Source organism: Culex pipiens, chromosome 3 (assembly GCF_016801865.2).
Source record: "Culex pipiens pallens isolate TS chromosome 3, TS_CPP_V2, whole genome shotgun sequence".
In the NCBI taxonomy this organism is placed as follows: Eukaryota; Metazoa; Arthropoda; class Insecta; order Diptera; family Culicidae; genus Culex; species Culex pipiens.
The window spans coordinates 13,780,916-13,801,400 of NC_068939.1; the positions used below are offsets into that span (position 1 = coordinate 13,780,916).

The following is a 20,485-nucleotide window of genomic DNA, read 5'->3' on the forward strand; positions in this document are numbered from 1 at the left end:
TTGTCAACAAACAGAATCGGGCAATTTTTTATAACCTTCAAAATTTCAGTGGTAAGTGCAATCAGCTGATATTTTTAAAATACATTCCCCTGCGATTAGGAACATTTTCAGCATGTTTTGGTTAACCAAAAAAATAAAATAAAATTGTAATGAAAACGCAAAATATTTTTTTCCCGCAATTTTTTTGTTGTTCATCATCTATTGTAAACTAATTAGAGGTGGGCAAAAAAAGAGCGAGCCGCTCAAAGAGCCGGTTCATAAAAAAGAGCGAACGAACCATGTCTCATAAAAACAGAACCACGGCTCTTTTTTAATATCCGATCTTTTGAAAGAACTGTTCCCCATATGGAATGATTTTTAAGCTTGTTATAAATATAGTTTATTGACTTGTAAAATATTACCAATAATCTACTAACCTTCTTAGAGATTTCGGGAAAAAAATAAATCCTCTTGCCCGAATAAACTTTAGCGTTTTTTGACTTTATCGATCAAATCAGCATGTAGAAAAGAGTAAACAGAATATTATTCTAAATAAAATATCAGCATAAGTTCAATTTGGCAGAATAAAACGCAATTTTAACTTTAATAGCAATTTCTGTAAAATCTTAGATTTAAGTTTATATGCCATTCAATTATTTATACGTTTAGGTTCTAGTAGAAATCCAGACCTATGGTTTTCAAGACCATCTTCTCGTTTTTAGTTTTTTTTTCCAAATTAATTATATAATTTCAATGTGAAATAGCTTAAAAATAACACCATTGAAAAAGAGTGAAAGAGCCGTTGAAAAAAGCGGTTCGTTTAAATGAGCGAACGAAAATGAGCGGCTCCTAAAAATGAGCGGTTTTGCCCACCTCTAAAACTAATGATTGCAACACAACTAAACTGGTTTAAAATGCATTTTTGAACACAATATTTGCAATGGCCTAAGTAGGGTTATTTTTCTAAATTCGGAGTAAAATCTAGAAGGTTTATATTTTTTAAAGCTAGTGTTTAGATTTATCCATATTAAATCTATCATGAAAAAAAAATTCTTAAAGTCTTGTGTCGTGGTTGATTTACGAGTTTTAGTTGAAATATTTTTTTTTTAATTTTAACTTTGTTTTCTAGCAAGAAAATAAACTAGCGTGACGTTATGCTCTCCCCCTTGTCACACTTTGTCACGCTTACGACGTCCATTTAATTTCCCATAAATGTCATGTTCAAAAGAAAAAAAAATATTGGTGTATAACAAAAAAGGCTGAGGTTTAAAATTGTTTATGCTTTTTTCGATGAAAATTTATATTTTGAGACTTGTGATAGCAAGGGATTTCTCTCAAAAATAAACATCACACCTTGCTGTACAATATATCCAACGGGTTTTTATTTTATTTGTTTTGCTCTCTCTCTTTTTTATTGATTTAATTAGCAGGCATTTTTGTTTTAAATATTAACAATTTCCAGTATAAAAGCTACACACAGCTCAGACGGTTAAGTATGGGACTGAATCGGATTCACATGTGTTTTATATCAGGTGTGCAAGAATACAAGCTGATGATACCTTTATTTTTGTTTTGTTTTCGCCTCGCTCTCGCGTGCTTCTCTAAAATAGGTTATCCTTTTTTTGTTTTGTTTTTTGGTACTTGGAAGTGTGTTTCACTCTGCTCACGTGCGTGCATCGCGGTTGAACTTTATTGTTTGCTTTATTTTGTTTTTATAATTATGCTCTTCATGCTCTGTTTTTTTGTATATATTATAAGGTTTTTCTTGTATAAAATAATCAATAACATAAAATATCGAGTAAAGAAGACACTGAGACATATGTTTCTTGCAGGTGCGGCATATGGGTCAGCAGGCACAGGATTTCTTCTGAGTCGGGTCCGTCTTTCCGCCAGCCAGGGCGAACCGGTCCGTGTCCATCAACTCCCCCGCGTTGATCTGCTTGTCATTGGTCAGGATCTTTGGAAAGATGACAAATGGTGGCTTTATTGATTTAATTTTCATTTTAAATCAATGGCTTACCTTATTGACTAAAGATTTGGCAGCTTCCTCAATGTTAACGTTCTCCTTCGCGGAAGTTTCGAACCAGCCGGCGAACCCGTGCTCCTTCACGTACTCGTCCAGCTTGGCCGGCGTCGTGACAATACCTTGCTTCTGTTGATCGCTCTGAGGACAAAATAAATAAATTTGAGTTATTCTTATTTTTGAATCAAATCATCTTTCTCACCTTATTTGCCAACAATATGCACGGAATCGGCTTCCCGTCCGGAAGTTGCACTTTCGAGTCGAGATCCTGCTTCCACTTGATGACCGCGTCAAAGGTGGCACTCCGGGTCACGTCGAACACGATGAACGCCCCGACCGCCTCCTTGTAGTACACCCGGGTCATGTTACCGAACCGCTCCTGACCTGTTTTTTACGGAAGTAGAATCAATTTCAATGAAAAATCATCGGAAAATCCGCTTCAAATTACCGGCAATGTCCCACAGCTGCAGCCGGATGATCGTGTTCTGGTCCCAGTTGAGCACTTTGAGCGCAAAGTCCACCCCGATCGTGGCCCGGTAGTTCTGGCTGAAGAACTGGTGCACGTACCGCTTGATGAAGGACGTCTTGCCGGTGCCGAGCTCGCCGATCACCAGGATTTTGTACAGGTGCTCGCGCTTCTCCGTCGGCGCCGCGGACATGTTGGACTGTGCAAAGGAGAAAAGATGGAATATTTATGATTAATTTGGTACTTTTTTGAGTTGTTAGATTTGAAATCTTATCAAAACATTTTCAAACATTTTTCTAACAAAATTTTGCCAATTTTTAAATTAACTTTCTTCAACAAAAAAAAAAACATTTTTTGCCTTCCTCACTGACGAAAGGCTATACAATCACTCGGAAAATGGACTTTTTAATTTGACATCTTAGACCCACCTTCATTTACTATAAATTAGAGGAAGGCACCAACCACCTAAAGGTGGATGAAGTAACGTTTTTATACAGTCAAGACTCGATTATCCGAAATTTCAATTAACCGAAGTTCGATTATCAGAAGTTTGTATAGGACATGGGATAATCAAATCATGACAATTTACAGTTTTTTTTTTATTTTCTTGCATTTAACATCAAATTATAATTCCTTAACCACAATTTAGTAAAATTTGAATCGTTGACTTAAAAACTAATAAATGTATTTTTTCAATATATCATCACCGCCGTTTAAAAAAATTCTTAATCACTTGAGAGTAGTTTATGGGTAAGCTAAAGCTTAAGGCCACTCTGGAACCGATTCCGGAAAATGCAGATGCAGATTGTATGGGAAAAGCTGCGTAAAATCAAATTTTGATCACAGGAGGCTGAATAAGAAAACAAGCCTAAAACGTCAGGAAACCCGAAAAGGGCAGAACGAAGTTTGCCGGGAAAAGCTTGTTAATTATATATTGCTTTAAACACTTTCACCATACCGTGAAATGGATGATATTTATCTTAAGCAAACTTTGGATTTATCATCAAAGTTTTTTCTAAGAATATGAACGGAATTTTTCTAACCGCTTTTTTCCAGATTTTTTTCGAGGAAAATACTAAAACGTGTAGAATTCAACGTAAACATCAAACGCAGAAATTTTAATTCTTGTTAATTTTTTTATTTTGCCCTGTTCCAGATGTCATTTTGAGCACCTTACCAACCAACTTAAGTTGTCTTGTTTTAAGTTTTTCATGTTTAATTTGTAGTATTTCTATTTGCATTTTTCTTGTTTAGTTCATGTTTGTTTCTGATAGTATTAATCTTATTTTACCACCGTTACATTTGTTCCCATTTTTACAATATTTTTATACTTTTAGCTTGTTTTTCTAGGGTGTCCAATTTTGCCGGGTTTTGAATTTCCCGAGAAACTGGAAAAGTATTTTTTTATTTTCATTATATTTGTTAAGTTTTTCAAGCTTGAAATCATAGAACTAAATCAATACAGGTGGTTGGTGATAATCTATACTTAGAAAAAACTAAAAAGCAGTTTTGAAATAGTTGAATAATGTAATGTGATTCAAATTAATAATGTCCAATGTGATTCAAATTATTTTTTTTATTTGTTTATATGACATTATAACAAGAGCATAAAAATTTATTTGAAGCTTTCTAAAAAAAAATGTTTTAAAATTTTTACCGATAAATAAGTATTCTACTGTGCATCTACTAACATAACCACATCTGAATTTTTAGACCAAATTTTGTATTTTTTTTTCAATTTCTGGAATTCCCGAGACAAAATATAAAAAATCCCGATTTTGAAAAAAAAAATCCCGGGAATTCCCGGGATGGACGCACTATTTTTCACATTTTGCGTATAGAATGGTACCGTTATTATTTAAATTGAAAAATGCTTGTTAAAAAGCACTGCCAATGTTTAGCCTCTAAAAATAACATTTTAAAAACATTAACAAAGGCACATAACACAAGTTAAACTTAACTCAATCCGAGGTGTTCTTCTTTTCAATGCTTTTTAATGATCTATTGGTTATATAATGATTTAGTATCTATTGTAGATCGAAGCCCACTTAGGACCGGGGTTGGGATGTAGAGAGTTAAACCCGCAAATTAGGCCGATGTAAATATTATTCAAAGTTTTTGTACCTCGGCTCTGGCCGGGGTCGAGGGTGGGGGGCCAAAAAATAAAAATATATAAATATTGAAATAACAAGCCATATTTCCACCAGTTGCATGGAAAAAGTGTTTTAAAACGCATTTTACACTAGTTCAGTTGTTTTGCAATCATAAGTTTTCAAAAAATTTAAGATTTGACGAAAACAAAAAAAAAATTGCCAAAAAAACTTTTTGCGATAATAAACATCGAGAATTTTCAAAAATTCTAAAATTTTTAAATTCAACCCAAACATGCCAAAAATGCATTCTAAATTGATTTCAGCTGATTGCACTTAAATTTTCATTGAAATTTTAAAGTTTTTTGAAAAAATATTTTTTTGCCCCCTGAATTTTCGGGCCAACATTGTAGGAGGGGAGGGGGGATAAAAACTTTAAATAAAATTTGTACCAGCCTAACACATTTCATATTGTCTCCTTTCTAATGGCCAACGATCCGTCAAATTTGATTCCGGCTCGGAAAACATCTTATTCAATGAACATTAGTTTTGAGACGATATTTATCATTTCAAATTCACTTTTTAATTCCGGGTGACGAAACACATCACTAAACGTATAAAACATGGAAGAGATCACTGTATTGTCACATATTTGCACTAAATATCAACCATTTCAATTAAGTCAAACAAAGCACCAAGCGCCTCCATCGCTCAAAGCCCGACCACGTGCTCACCAATAACTCAACAAAACCACTTCAAACGCCGTACTTCACAGCAAATTTCCACACCATTTTCCTCAGCACTCCCCACCCAACTCACCAGCTGCTCCCCTCCCTTCTCCAGCAGCAAATCCCCGTGCGGCGACATCTTGCTGCCGCTGGTCTCCAGAAAATCGGCCGACTCCTCCAGGCTGGAACTTCCCGCCCCACCACCGGCACTGCTGCTCAACAACGAGGGCCGCCCCGAAACCAGCTCCTCCTCTTCCGGCGTAAAGTCCGTCGGTTGCGCCACGTACGCAATCCTTCGGCGGGAACTTTCACTGCTCAGGGGACTGCTGTCCGGACCTCCGCCCTCGATGGAACCGTACTCTTCGAGGGATTTGGACTGGTTGAAGTTGCCGGACAGGGCGGCACCACCCTCGAGCGAGGGCGGGAGAAGGTTCGCGGTAGTGGTGGTGACGGGCTTCTTGGCACTTCCGGTACGATCCGGCCGGACGGTGGAACCGATGTTGAACACGATGGTTTCGGTGCCGGGGGGTTCGAGGGACTTGAAGCCGGGCAGGTTGGGGTTCTTGATGTTGTTCCCGGCGAGTTGGTACGGTTTGGCCGCCTCCTGGGTGCGAACGGTGGCCGGTTTGGGGTCGTTGGCGGTGGTTGAGGAGGAGGAACCTTCCGAAGCGGTAGCTGCAGCGGCGGCGGCGGCGGCAGCAGCCTTGGCAGCGGCAGATTTGGCCTTTTTCTGTGCGTCCTTCTTCATAAAAATGTTTTTCAGTTTTCCGGCGTTGGACGGTGCAGGGTCTTCTGAGGTTGGCGTTGTTGGCGGGGTGACGACGGCCACGTTGTCATTGACCTCGAGCGTCTCGGCGGCGTTGTCCTGGTCCTGGTCCGTACTTACGGCGTTGATCAACGGCTGGAAGAACTTTTCCCGCGGCGATGCGGGCGTTTCCTCGTCGACTTTGTCGATGGAGAAGCGGTTGTAATCGCCGGCTAGGAGCGCGCTGATGGTCAACTCCTGGTCGATGGCCGTGGTAATCGCTGACTTAATTGGCTTAGAATCGATCGTTGAAGGGGCGGCAGAACTACGGAGAAGTGCGTCCGACTTGGGCTCACCAACACTTGCGACTGAGCCGGGTTTGGCTTTATCAGCACCGCTGGTCGGCGATGAAGTCGAGGAGGTCGTTGTCGACGACGACGACAACGACGAAGAACCGAGCGAAGCCGATGCGGTTGGTAACTGGACACCGCCGCCGCTGCCGGAAGCCCTAGCAGTTGCGGCCGACGACGACGAGGTTCCCTCGGCGGTGCTGGCGTTGTTAATCAGGGTAATTTTCATTTCGGTCTTTTTGGGTGAAATGGTTCGCACAACTTTGGGTTCACTTTCGAGCTGTTCGATCTTGAAGCTATCAATCGGTTTGTCCCCCTCGTACAGGCTGGTCTCCGAAACGCTCAAGTTGGCCCCTTCCGGCGTTCGTCGCTTGATACTGAGCGGAGTCTCTGTCGTAGACGCGGACGCCTCGTCCTCCCCCTTTGGTGGATTCGGGGCCACCTTAGCCTTACGACCTGCCAGCTTCTTAACGAAACTCGCAGCACGACTCGGTTTGCGGGTCTTCTTGACCTTTGGGATCTCGTCGATCGACTTTGTGGTCTGTAGAACCTCCTTGGCCTCCTCCTTAATCGCCGGCAGACTCTCCGTGGACTTCATCTCCTTCAACACCGGCGTTGGTGGAGGTGACTCCAGCGGTGGTGTTCCCTCGGGAACCTCTTCACCCCCACCACCCTCAACCTTCTCCTTGCTGTTCTCCTTCTTCCGCCCAGGAATCAACCGCTGGGCATTGTTCCGGATCTTCTTGAACGACAGCCCGCGCTTCTTCTTCTTCTGCGGTGCCGCCTTCGCCGGCGAGTCCGACATCGAGCCGACATCGGACGCCGTCGGCGAAACCGTCTCCACCGTCATCTCGACCGGACTATCCTCGGCGGATTCGACGGACCTGGTCCTGTTCATCGTCCGTTCCGTACCGTTCCGAGCGCCAGAAAACACTGAGCTGGTCGCGTTTTGCAATGTTTTTGTTTTGCTCCGACGGCGGATGCGTCCCTAACCTCAAACCCCCTTCCACGTGCTGCTCCTCTCCACCTCGTTTCCCCTTCTCTAATTCGATTACAACGTTGTATAACAAAACTCAGGTGGGGGAAACATCCAAGAACCGCAGAGTACGGAACGATACTGGTTTTACTGATGTGAGCTGTGGCAAATGAGCGATCAAATTTCGCGCGCCCCTTCGTCGACGTCGTCTTCTTCGGAAACTAAACGCCAGCGACCAAGGCGGAATCAGACAGTTAAGCTAGTTTCTAGAGTTCGGGAAAAGGTCACTTGGCGGCGACAACTGAAAAACAACACGACGCGATGCGTCCACCTTTCCGACCGTACTGAGCGTGGAATCCTTCCGTTTGGGCCGAAAAAGTCTCTCGCGCTTGATTAAGCTCCGGCTCCGCAGTTTCGGCAAAAAGCGCCCAGCGAAGGAGTCACAGAGGCTATCAGTTTCCTGACCAATCGAGGAACGAAACAAAAAACGGTATTTTTGCCTCCATTTTTTTTTCGGATTCGGTGACCAAATTGATAAGAGAGTCGGTGGAATTTGGCTAATCAACAGCTTCTATAGCTACTAGGGAAGTGGAGCATCCTTCTTGAATTGATTGTAGCTCGGCTTGATGAAATGATCGTGCAAGCAAGAATGTCGCCTTGGGGAAGGCAAAAAAATGTCAAGTAACTTGATTGGTGCTTAATGATGCGTGTAGCTTGGAGTCAGTTTTTTTTTTTTTTTTTTTCATAAAATTATTTTTATTAGGTCCTTTTCGGTACTGGGACCTGGTTAGGACCGAGTCGGCTTTTGTAATTACATTTGACTTAATAATTACAGAGGATCTTGTGTGTAAATGTTAGTGGGAGGGGAGCCGATTACCCGCGGCCTACTCGGGGTTAGTAGGGAAGGGATTGATGTTAAAGACAAGGCGTGGGATGGGAAGGGGGATTGTGTAGGGGTCTTGGTTGGCTCTTCTGGCCTTTGCTTGTGTCCTCAGCCGCAACTCGGTGTCCAGCTGCTGGGGCGTTCTTGCTTTGCTTCCGGTGCAATCCAGAAACGACGGCTTTGTGTGAAGGCGAGTTATACTAACTGAAGGAAAACTAACTGAAGGAAAACTAACTGGAAGAAAACTAAATGGATATTTTGGAATCTACGAGGAACTGATAGATCGGATAGAGAACATCAAGGTCTAGTTGAGATAACGCGTCTCGCATCGGGATTTCTGGTGGTCTTCCTCGGGCCCTGAGGGTATCTTTCAACTTAATTCTGTGAGCCTGGTGATCTGGACACGCCCATACGAGATGGTTGGAGTCAGTTAAAGAGGGTTGGGAGGAAGGGATGCTGTGGGAGATATCAGATTCGAGTACAAGGTTAGCAGACGGGGAGGGAATTGATACTTGCTGAAGAGGAATTATTACAAAAGATCGTAGCCTCGAAGCCTCCTGAAACTGAAAATAGGTTTGTTTCTGGACTACAACAATGTTTTCCAATTGTTTGCATTTTGTTGATGAAATTGTTTATCCAATCAACCTATGGTTCTTGAGGCCTTCTTCGCGTTAACATTGTCTATTTATTAAAATTTAATAACAATATAAAAGAATCTCATAATATGACGCCAGATGATTACCTTTTATGACTCATTGAAAAAACCTTTCAATTACCTTTCCAACGAAGTGCAGAAGTGTGGTTCCAAATTGGAAATATTCATTTTCATTCAAATTTCCTATAGCTCTTCTTTAAAAAAACGGTTAAATAATTTTGTAAATTTTTGATTTCGCTGATTCTTTCTTCATTTGATTTTTAAGTAGAAAATGTCATTGAACATATTATTTTCAAAAGATGGCAATGAGTCGCAAACGGTGCACTTTATCAAAATTTCACAATGATCAATTTTCTTTAAATATGGTTGACGGCTTCACCTCAATTGCAAATAAATAAAATATGACATCCAAAAACTAGCATTTTCAACACCTTTCTTGAATTTGTATTTATTAACAAATAAAAAAAAATTAAAAAAAAAATCGAAGAGTGTTAAGGTATATTTTGTTATATAAATATTTTGTTATTAAAAATTGATATGAATACAGTCCAGACTCGTTTATCTAGAGCTTCGACAATCCGGAGTTTCGGCTATCCGAAGGTTTCGTTTTTTTTCCTTTTTCTTGTTCAAATTCGAGTTCTGCGACCCAATTTTAGTCAAATTTAAATAGTTGATTTCCTATTAAACATTAAAATGCATTTATTCAATATTTCGTCACCGCTATCTTGGATTTAAAAAATTTAAGTCACTTTTGCGTAGCTCAACAATTAAAAATTAGAAAACGAAAACAAAAAATTACGTGGTTCGATTATCTGAAGTGAAGTGGCCATCGGATAATCGAGTCTGAATTGTATGAAGTGAAATTTGTGCGAGGACTTCGGAAAATAGAAATTTGGGCGAAAGGACAAATTATTTTGAATTCAGTCTCAAAATCTCTTGACACTCTTGACTTTTGGTCAGCTTTTACTAGCTTTACCATGTTTCAAATGACTAATTGTACGTAAATAGTTAACATAACATAAATTGTATAATATAGTTTTGTCTTATCAATTCAAGAAATGTTAAAATCTAAAAACCGTGCAATTTATGAAAAAAATATGTGTAGTAGCTTGATTGCAATTTTGACTTTCATCTTGTATTAATTTTTGAAATTTTGTACGGCCATATTTTCGATTTTCGAAATTCATCTATGTAGAAAACCATAGAATACAGATTGAAATGAAATTTACCTCTAGAAATAAAATACATTCCAGACTCGATTATCCAAAGCCTCGATTATCCGAAGTTTTGATTATCCGAAGTTTGATTATCCGAAGGTTTGTATGGGACTTCGGATAATCGAATCACGAACAAATAAAAAAAATCGCATTTTTTTTTTCATTTTCTTACTTTAAACAAAAATTCGAGTTCTGCGACCCCATTTTAGTCAAATTTGAATGATTGATTGCCTGTAAAATTTAAAAATGCATTTTTCATTATTTCATCATCATCATTTTGGCCGCCATCTTGGATTTAAAAATTCTAAATCACTTTAGAGTAGTTTAAGGGTCATACTAAAGCTCAACAATCAAAAATAAGACAACGAAAAAAAAAGTTTTTTCGTGATTCGATTATCCGAAGTGAAATTTGTCAAAGGCCTTCGGATAATCGAGTCTGGACTGTAATATAAATATTCGGTCGACGTTATGTGTGATGCAATACAGCTATTTTGTCGCATGTGTGTAGAATAGTTCATTGTAAAATTAAATTGGTATTATTATATGCGCCTTCGTGTTAAAATTACACACCCCAACATGTAGACCAGGGTTGACCAAAGTATGGCCCCCGAACCCATTTTGAATGATCATGTAAAATGGCCCTTTAACGCATCTTTTTAAGTAATTTTATAATTCCTAGAAATTAAGGTTAAGTTTATGCCTATTTTGTGAACCTTTTTAGATTTTGTTAATATAAAACTAATTGTATAATCGGGATCAAAGTATCGAAAAGCCATACTTTGATCCCGATTATATGAAACAAATATTGTGTTAAAAAAATATTTTCATCAAATATTTATTGAAATTTTATTAAAATTGGAGGAATAAATTTTGAAAAATCTTCAAGCAATTATTTATAATTAAGATTGCATACAATTTAAAAAAATAATTACACACTTTTACAAAGTTTGTGTCACCCCTTCTTAAATATATTTAAAAAATAAATAAAACAAATCGATTGAAATACAACTTTAAAACATTCATTATATTTGTGAAATCACGATAGTTGAGGCACGAAAGTTGCAATGAAAAGCAGATGAATAATATTTATGTTACTATTTTTTTTTTTGATTTTCTTATTTTAATAAAATTTAACCAATTGATTGTAGACATTTTTGTACAAAACTGTATTTTTGTTTTGTTTACTAATATTTTGTTTTTTTTTTTAGTTTTATAGATTGAAATAAAAAAAAAACACATTTTTTACTCATATGGCCCGCAAGCTCATGTGAGCTTCAAATTTGGCCCGCCATTCAAAAACTTTGAGCACCCCTGATGTAAACCATCTTTTTCGGTTCTATTTCTCACGAAGGTCCCTTTTTTTTGCAAGCAATTCTAGTATCGGATTTTTAGCTGCTAGGAATACATTTAAATTCAAATTTTAAAAGGATATTCGGTAACAACAAGCTTAAGTTTGTCTGAAGCTACTTCAAAGTCTTTAGAAGGCCTCGTATTGCAAGCATTCATTAACTAAATAACTTCTTAAAAAAGAATACAAATTACGTTTGCTGCACTTTGAACGTCTGCAGAAACTCCTTCTCCTTACAAACATTCCTGGCGACAGTGAAACCTCACAATAAATGCGCGCCCTCCCTCACAGAATACTGTGGTGCCAAATGTGCATTGGCAAACGCAATCAAGTGCAAAAAAAGGATCAAATTTCACCAGCCTACTTCTCCACCACCAGTCGGCGACGACGGCGTGACGTGCTGAAATCTTGACTTTCAAAGCCGAGTGTTCAATCAGCTATGACTTCAAATTCTCACCTTCCCCTAATGTGCTGGAATTCAGGTTACAAAGAAATTAATTAATTAATTTCTAAAACAGTTTGTGGTGACTCAAAACTGCTCTGAGTATATTTTTGCTTTATTTAAGTTATTTTAGGTAGGTTTTTTTAAATCATAAGAAAGTTAAACCAAATATAAGTCTTTTAATGGACATGTTTCTTGTACGTTATTTTTCATTCATACCTCATTAATTAAATTTTGAATATTGTTATAATTACAATTTTCAAATTATTAATGAGTTCTGAATGAAAAATCATTAAATCCGGTTTTATTTTCTGTCAAAACTGACTTCAAATGTACAAGAAACATGATCCCCCTTTAAAGGACTTCAATTTGGTTTAACTTCTTTCACAAAGTGATTCTCACCTGCCCTTACGCGGTTTCAAGCAATAACCAGAGTAGAGGGGAAAAGAATCAAGTCAAAATTCCATTTCATTTGCCGCAGCTAAAGGTGAGTGACTTTCTCGGCGGTGGTCGGCGGTTTTTGGTTGCGCGCGAAACCCATCAAACGAACATGAAAAGGTAAAACTTGTCGCCAGACAAAAAAAAAATGTCCAAGTCAAGTCAAGCCAAGCCAGGAAGCCAATGAAAATACGTTCAGAGTGGTTTCTTTCCCAAGAAAGTGAGCGCTTCGCGCCAAACCTTAACAGCAAGGACCTGTAATCAAGTGGAACGCGCGTGGAAAGAGAAGACACAAATACGAAGAAGTCAACAAGACTAGACTTATCAACGACAATTTGTTTGCTTTCGATTTGGCTTTCAGTGGCTATTAAGAATATACTAATCTGCTCATTCTCGACTGTTTGAACATAAACGAGCGTGCATGCTTTTCGGAATGGAGCTAAAGGTTAGGTGATTAAAAATTACACACAAAAAATCGATCGACATTCCTTCGAGAACAAACTCCTTGAATTTGATGGTTACATCAGTTGGTAATCTTGTGAAATTGGAAAAGTTTTTTTTGTGAATCGACCCTGGAGGATGATGCTTAATCAGCACGTTCAAGCAATGAGACAATTTGGAGTCTCTTGGTTTGAAATATGCGCACCACCCTGATAAGTGCTTATTTATGAATGAATTAACAGTGAGGTCATGGTTATGTTGGGTACTGATTCATTGAATTGGCTTTGATGGTGGCCAAACGACATATAACGCATATTCTCGGAAGCAATTTAAATGTAATTCAAAGAAATTGCTTTGAGTATAAAGTATGTAAAAAAAGTATTTACACCCCTTGGGCACTATGCACATTTTGTGAGGAAACATGCAAACAATTTAAAGTTTGACAGAAACCTAGTACCACGTTTTGTTCAGAAACTCATACCGAACATTTTGCTACAAAATGCTCATGAAAAGATGATTTCTATAAAAAGTTCAATAACAAATCACGGCGTGTTTTCTAGAACAACCTTTTCAGGAAAAAATAGTCATCGTTACTTTCAAATGTGTCTTACAGGAAATTTTCTCAGCTATCCAACGCTTCTAAGAGCGAAATGTTTCATCGGGAAATTTCTGAGATATCTGTATTTTAAGTTTTTTGTTTTAAATTCCTGTATTAATAATATTGGAAAATTTATACTAACAATTCAGAAAACTTATCAAATGATGTGTTTCATGTGTCGTTTACTCATCAAAATATGCAAAATAAGTCAAGAAACAACTTTGTAGAAGGTTGCAAACTGCTTAACATTTTGAAAATTTTGTTTTATCTGAGTTTTTGAATAAATGGGATTTATTCAGAACTTAAAATCATAAAACCGTATTAATATATTTTTTACAAGAATTATTAGATTATTACATATTTTTTGTTTTGGTTTGGGTTATTTTTTGTGTACAAATATCACGTGTCTGCTCTGATTTAGCTTGTTCAACCGAAACTTTGGCAGGTTTGTGATTGTTCATGGTGTTATTGAAATTTAATGAATAAATTTGATATTTTCTTAAGCAAACATTAAACAGGAGCATAAATACAAATATGTTTTAAAATCGTAAATATACTACATAATACTGTTGCAAGCTTCAAAAGTCTTATTTTCATGATTTTAAAATAAAGATGAAATTTTATAAAATGTTTACTGTTAAAAATGCACTTAAAAGTAGTCATAAAACTCGAGTCTTTCAACTCAGAATGCTGAAAACAACGTCACAAACTTTTTTTTTGTTTGAACAAAAATTAAATATTATTTTAACAAAAAAAAAACAAACAGAAACTTCTTTTCCAAACTATTAGAACAAAAATCAAGGTATATATAAAAAATGTAAAAGGAAGAGATTTATAAGACTTCTAAAATATTGCTAATTCCTTGATCATTTAATACAAAAAAGCTAAAACAATCATTTCATACTAATGAAAAGTATTTCTCCTAAAGCTTGCAACAGTAGTTTGCAGTTCAATTTCGAATATTAAACATGTTTTGAATCCATGCAACTGGTTGATGTTTGGTTAAGGAAATATGATAGTTATTCATAAAAATCTAGGTATACCCTATCAATCACAAAAACCTACCAAAGTTTCGGTTGAACAAGCTAAATCAGAGCAGACCGGTGTTATTTGTACACAACAGTTATGTAATAATCTATTTGTTCTTGTAAAAATCATATTTAAATACGGTTTTATGATTTTTATTTCTGAATAAATCCCATATCTTCAAAAATCCGGTTAAAACTTCATTATTCTAATGTTTAGCGAATTGCAACCTTCTACAAAGTTGTTTCTTGTCTTATTTTGCACATTTTGATGAGTAAATGACACATGAAACACATAATTTGACAAGTTTCCTGGACTGTTATTTAAAAGTTTCCAATAAATGATTAAGGATTTAAAACAAAATGCTTAAAATAGAGATATCTCAGAAATTTCCCGATGAAACATTAAGCTCTTAGAAGCATTGGAAAGCTGAGAAAAATTCCTATAAGACACATTTGAAAGTAGCGATGACTATTTTTTCTCCTTAAGGTTGCCCAGAAAACACGCCGTGTAAATACTATTACAAAAATCAAAAAAGATGCAAAAAAAGTTTGTACACCTTTCAAAAAATTAACACAAATAATGTTATTTGTTGACAAATCACCATAAATCCAGTCTCCCAACTCCAAATAGGCATCCTTGACTGATTACAAAAATAATTTGGATTTAAATATAAAGTTTACTTACTACTTGGTATAAAAGTTTATACAACTCTGGAAATTCTATATAAAACTTATCTAAACTTAATTTTGCAAACTTTTAATTCAAATAATGTAAATTTATTACCATAGAATTGCTAAATAAACATTTTGGAGTGGGTATAACACCATTTGCGGGTCTTTGTTTCGTAACAACCCGGAATTACGTCGTCGGAAAATCCGCCGGCATCCGAACCGATCCACGATTCGCAGGTCAACCTATGTGCCATCGGAAAGGACAGAAAATTTCCGATCTTTTGATACCCAAACATCTAGGTTTTCTATAAAACCCACGTATTTAAAAGTTTGCAAAATAAATTTAAGATAAGTTATATTTAGAATTTTCAGAGTTATATAAACTTTTATACTAAGGGTAATTCTCCGCCAACTCACACAGCAGTTGTCCCGACCTCTTTTTATCCCTGATCACGAATCCTTTTTTTTATCCTAAAATCGTGATTACTCGTAATGGTTTTGTAATTGTCTGCTCTACAACTTTGTAGAACATTATTGCACTCTAAAAAATATCGCTGCAAAATTAGAAAAAACACTAAATTTTAAAATGAATATTTTTGTTTTAAACGAAAAAAATAACCCTTCTGGGTTAATGTAGATTCGGAAAGTACATTAAATTTCCCTTAAAATGACATTTTCCAAAAAAATACAGTAGAGTTACGGAAAAGTGCAGAGTTTTTAAAATTTATGTAGTGTTTTTTTCGATGAAAAATCTAATTTTACATAAAAGTCCCTTTGACACCAAATTTCTATCTCATCACCGTTTCAGGCTGCAAATTATTGAAAAACACCTATTTTTTCGCATGTTCAAAAAGGAAAGGGGTCGTACCGCCCTTCCGTCACGAGATTTCAAAAAACGGACCTCGGATTCGTGATCAGGGACAAAAGTTACCCCTTAGGACAAAGTTTCACGCAAAACGAAGAGGGGTCGGGGCAACTTTTCCCGATTTCGTGTGAGTTGGTAGAGAATAACCCCTAAGTAGTTAGTAAACTTTATATTCAATCCAAATTATTTTTTTAATCAGTCATGGATGCCTATTTGGAGTTGCGACACTGAATGTATAGTGATTTGTCAGCAAATAACTGTATTTATGTAAATTTATCGAAAAGTTTCCAAACTTTTTTTGCACCTTTTTTTGATTTTTGTAATATTTTTTTATAGAACTTTTTATAGGAATCACATTTTCATGAGTTTTTTTTTAGCAAAATGTTTGGCCTGTGAGCAATTCTCTACCAAAACCGGAAATGGATTTTATTTGTATTTTTTGATTTGGCTCAAACTTTGGGGGGGGGGCCCTTCCCTATGACCAAATAAGCTATTTTGTGTGATTGGTTCATCCATAAAAGTCTCCATACAATTTTGGCTGCTGTCCATACAAAAATGGTATGTAAATATTCAAACAGCTGTAACTTTTGAGTGAATTTTCTGATCGAAGACACCAATTCGGCAAAGTTGTAGGTATTGTTGAGGACTTTTGAGAAAAAAATAGGTACACGGAAAAAAAAATTTGCTGATTTTTAATCAACTTTTTTTTCACTAAAACTCAATTTCCCAAAATACGTATTTTTTGATTTTCGAGATTTTTTGATACTTTTTTTTCACTAAAACTCAATTTCCCAAAATACGTATTTTTTGATTTTCGAGATTTTTTGATATGTTTTAGGGGACAAAAATCCGCAACTTTTGAGCCATAGAGGCACATGGTCAACAAATCTGCCGCCGAGTTATAAACTTTTGAAAAAACAATGATTTTTGAAAAAATCGAAATTTCATGCAAAAAAATTTTTTAATATAAAATTGAGTTTCCAATCGAACAGTACTTTACAGATTTTTTGATAAAGGGCTATGTTTTCAAGATATAGCCACCGAAAGCTTTATTTTAGCAAAATATTTCCAGTTTCTCGATTTTTTTAAAAAAGTGACCATGAGTGACCATTTCTAAAAATATTTTTTTTAAAAGGTTCAGAAAATTTGCTATTAAATTGTCTAAGAGACATGAAGATTGGACCTCGGGTTGCTGAGATAGAGCCGCTTTAAGAAAAAGAAACACGAAAATTGAAGTTTTCTTAATCTCACCAAAATAACCCATAATTTTCTAATGACGATATCTCAGCAACTAATGGTCCGATTATCAATGTTAATACATGAAACATTCGTAAAATTTTCCGATCTTTTCGAAAAAAATATTTTGAAATTTTTTAAATCAAGACTAACATTTTAAAAGGGCCAAACATTGAATATTACGCCCATTTAAAATGCTAGTCTTGATTTAAAAAAAATTCAAAATATTTTTTTCGAAAAGATCGAAAAATTTCATGAATTTTTCATGTATTAACATTGACAATTGGACCATTAGTTGCTGAGATATGGTCATTAGAAAATGGTGGGTTGTTTTGGTGAGATTAAGAAAACTTCAATTTTCGTGTTTCTTTTTCTTAAAGCGGCTCTATCTCAGCAACCCGAGGTCCAATCTTCATGTCTCTTAGACAATTTAATAGCAAATTTTTTGAACTTTTCAAAAAAAATATTTTTAGAAATGGTCACTTATGGTCACTATTTTTAAAAATTGAAAAACTGCAAATATTTCGCTAAAATCAAACTTTCGGTGGCTATATCTTGAAAACGGAGCCCTTTATCAAAAAATCTGTAAAGTACTTTTCGATTGCAAATTCAATTTTGCATTAAAAAATAATGTCAAACTTGTTTTTGTATGAAACTTCGATTTTTTTCCAAAAATCACTGGTTTTTCAAAAATTCATAACTCGGCGGCAGATTTTTGACCATGTGCCTCTATGGCTCAAAAGTTGCGTTTTTTGTCCCCTAAAACATATCAAAAAATCTCGAAAATCAAAAAATACGTATTTTGGGAAATTGAGTTTTAGTGAAAAAAAAGTTGATAAAAAAATCTGCAATTTTTTTTTCCGTGTACCTATTTTTTTCTCAAAAGTCCTCAACAATACCTACAATTTTGCCGAAGACACCAAATTGATCAGAAAATTCACTCAAAAGTTACAGCTGTTTGAATATTTACATACCATTTTTGTATGGACAGCAGCCAAAATTGTATGGAGACTTGTATGGATGAACCAATCACACAAAATAGCTTATTTGGTCATAGGGAAGGCCCCCCCCCCAAAGTTTGAGCCAAATCAAAAAATACAAAAAATAAAAATGGTCGAAATCGGCCGATTTCGTAGAGAGTTGCTCCTGTGTTTCCGAACAAAACATAGTACTAGTTTGGGTCATTTTCAAACATTTTTCGAAATGCGTGTTCCTCGTCTCTTACTGAGGATCAGTTTTTTTTAATTTTAGTTGAATCAAAAAAGTTTTGTAAAAAAGTTCATATTTTCACTCCTATAAAAAACCAAATTTATGAGAACAGCTGCCAAAAGCTAGAAGCACGTGCTCGGAAGTCGTTGAACTGTGGGATATAAATGTTAATATCAATTTGACGACTGGTATTCACGTTTGAGTTCTTAATATTTTATTAAATTATTATATATAAATTATTTGTTTTATTTATTTCAAATCAACGAATCCACATTGTATAAAAACTGAATTTCAAACATTTTATACTTGAAAAATTGAGATTTGATACAAATATTCAAAATTAGAAAATAAGGTTGGTGATGGTGTGTAAAAATCCTTTCTTAAAATCGTTTTGTTTTTTTTTCGAGAAATAACTAGCGTTCTTATATTTTCCCACATCAGCAGAACTAGAGAAAATTGTACGGTCACCCGTAGAGATATAGAACCAATATACCAAGATCTTGTCTTTCAAATGAGATAAGAGAAATGCAGAGGATTAGTAAAGTCTACTGCAGTGTGATTACATTTTCTCTTTCGTTTGCATTCTCATGCATTCAATTGTAGCATAACAATTTAAAAATTCCTACCCATTTTTATAAAATTTTCATTAATTATCGATAGCAAGTGTCCTTACAAAGTGTGTACAATGTACACGTATGCGACTGCCGGTTGGATAAATTAGGGATTTTTTTTAATTTTTTTTACTGATAAATTATCAACTGATTTCTATTCCATAATTTGAAGCGTCTTGGCATCACTCAAACTTCACCACATTTTCCTCTGCAAATCGGCCCCATATCAACACTTGCCTCTTCCCGTACCTTCAGCGCGATCAACGGTCTTCCGATGCTAGCCGTGCCGTAACCTCCGCTATTATCACCCCGCTGTCTGAACCAGGCCTTCAGTATCGAGGACCTTCGCCGGCTATCACCACTATTCTTAACCGTTCCCAGCTCCAGCTCGAGCTCACGACTTAATCCGCTATCTCTTCTTGAGGCCGATGCCGCCCGGGATGCCGCCGCCGAAACGACCGCGATCACACTCGTGACCATAGCAAAAGTGACTGCCCAAGATCCCGAAATCAATGGTACTGAGAGCACTTTGCGGCTATACAATGTCCCAAGTCTCGGGTGCCGGGTGAACCTCCACCATAAATTACGACGACGTCAACCCCGAGTGCAGTTTTATCAGTCATCAGTCAGAGTTGGATGTTGTTCAAACTTACTTACTTGCTTGTTGCCTTTTGTTGGTGGTAGTCGTCGGACGTCCCGCGTTGACGATTCTTGGGGAGATTCGGCCGAAAAACTGCAGGTTGGCTTCGTGGACCACCTTTTTGAACTAGTTCGGGCTGAGTCAGTCTTCTTATCTGGCGTTTCTTCGACACGATTTGTACACGACACACAGTCCAAGAACTCGGAGTTTGCACGCGGCGCTGGGATAAACAATGCAAAGGTATACGATACGACGAAACCGAGTGTGTACTCTCTAGCTTAGTAAACAGAAGAACAGAACTCAACGGCGACGGTGCGGCGGTGGTGGAAGTGAGGACGGACGGATTACGAGCCTCAGCTGCAGAAGCGCTACTAAACCTAAACTGCTACAATAAAGTCCACACACTGGTAGCAAAGCTCGGATGTAACATAGACTACCGCACGTTCAGCTGTGAGCGCGGGGTGTTACGCGGTTATACGCGGTTACACCGAACCGGACGACTGTGTGCGAGAGTATAGTGTAATCGGGAGTACAAGAACCAAGGGACTGGACAGAAGCCCAAGAAACAGAACTCAGAATGTGTGCCACTGCGGACTGGATTGGTGATAAGGACTGGCAGTGGTCGTCAAGCCTCATCGATTTATCATAAAATATGTTTGAAATCAACGAAAATGATCAAATAATTGGTATTAAATTTTTTTTGCCTTCCTCATTTTATTAAAAAAGCCTAATTTTTATTTGATGAATTATTTTACAGACTTTATTTTTCATCTTTTTTACTTAGGCCGTTGCAAATATTTTTCAAAGTTTATGTCACCCCAAAATTGGTTCTAAAAAAAAGGGGC

At 36.8% G+C, this 20,485-nt stretch overlaps 1 protein-coding gene across 5 annotated transcripts; it reads right to left on the reverse strand.

The window, feature by feature from the left end:
* Positions 1–1,683: 1,683 nt before the first annotated feature.
* On the reverse strand, positions 1,684–20,135 carry LOC120419500 (ras-related protein Rab-32). 5 transcript variants are annotated; one of them, XM_039582196.2, is made up of 5 exons: positions 19,654–20,135; positions 2,451–2,667; positions 2,205–2,386; positions 2,000–2,143; positions 1,684–1,936 (listed from the first exon to the last, which is right to left on the reverse strand). In XM_039582196.2, the coding sequence occupies exons 2-5, from the start codon at positions 2,659–2,661 to the stop codon at positions 1,826–1,828; spliced, it is 648 nt and encodes a 215-aa protein (XP_039438130.1). In that variant the 5' UTR covers positions 2,662–2,667; positions 19,654–20,135; the 3' UTR covers positions 1,684–1,825. The 5 variants fall into 5 exon arrangements, with proteins under 5 accessions (XP_039438130.1, XP_039438128.1, XP_039438126.1 ...); XM_039582194.2 differs by having other exon boundaries at positions 19,658–20,132; XM_039582192.2 differs by lacking the exon at positions 19,654–20,135 and adding an exon at positions 19,238–19,520.
* Positions 20,136–20,485: the final 350 nt, after the last annotated feature.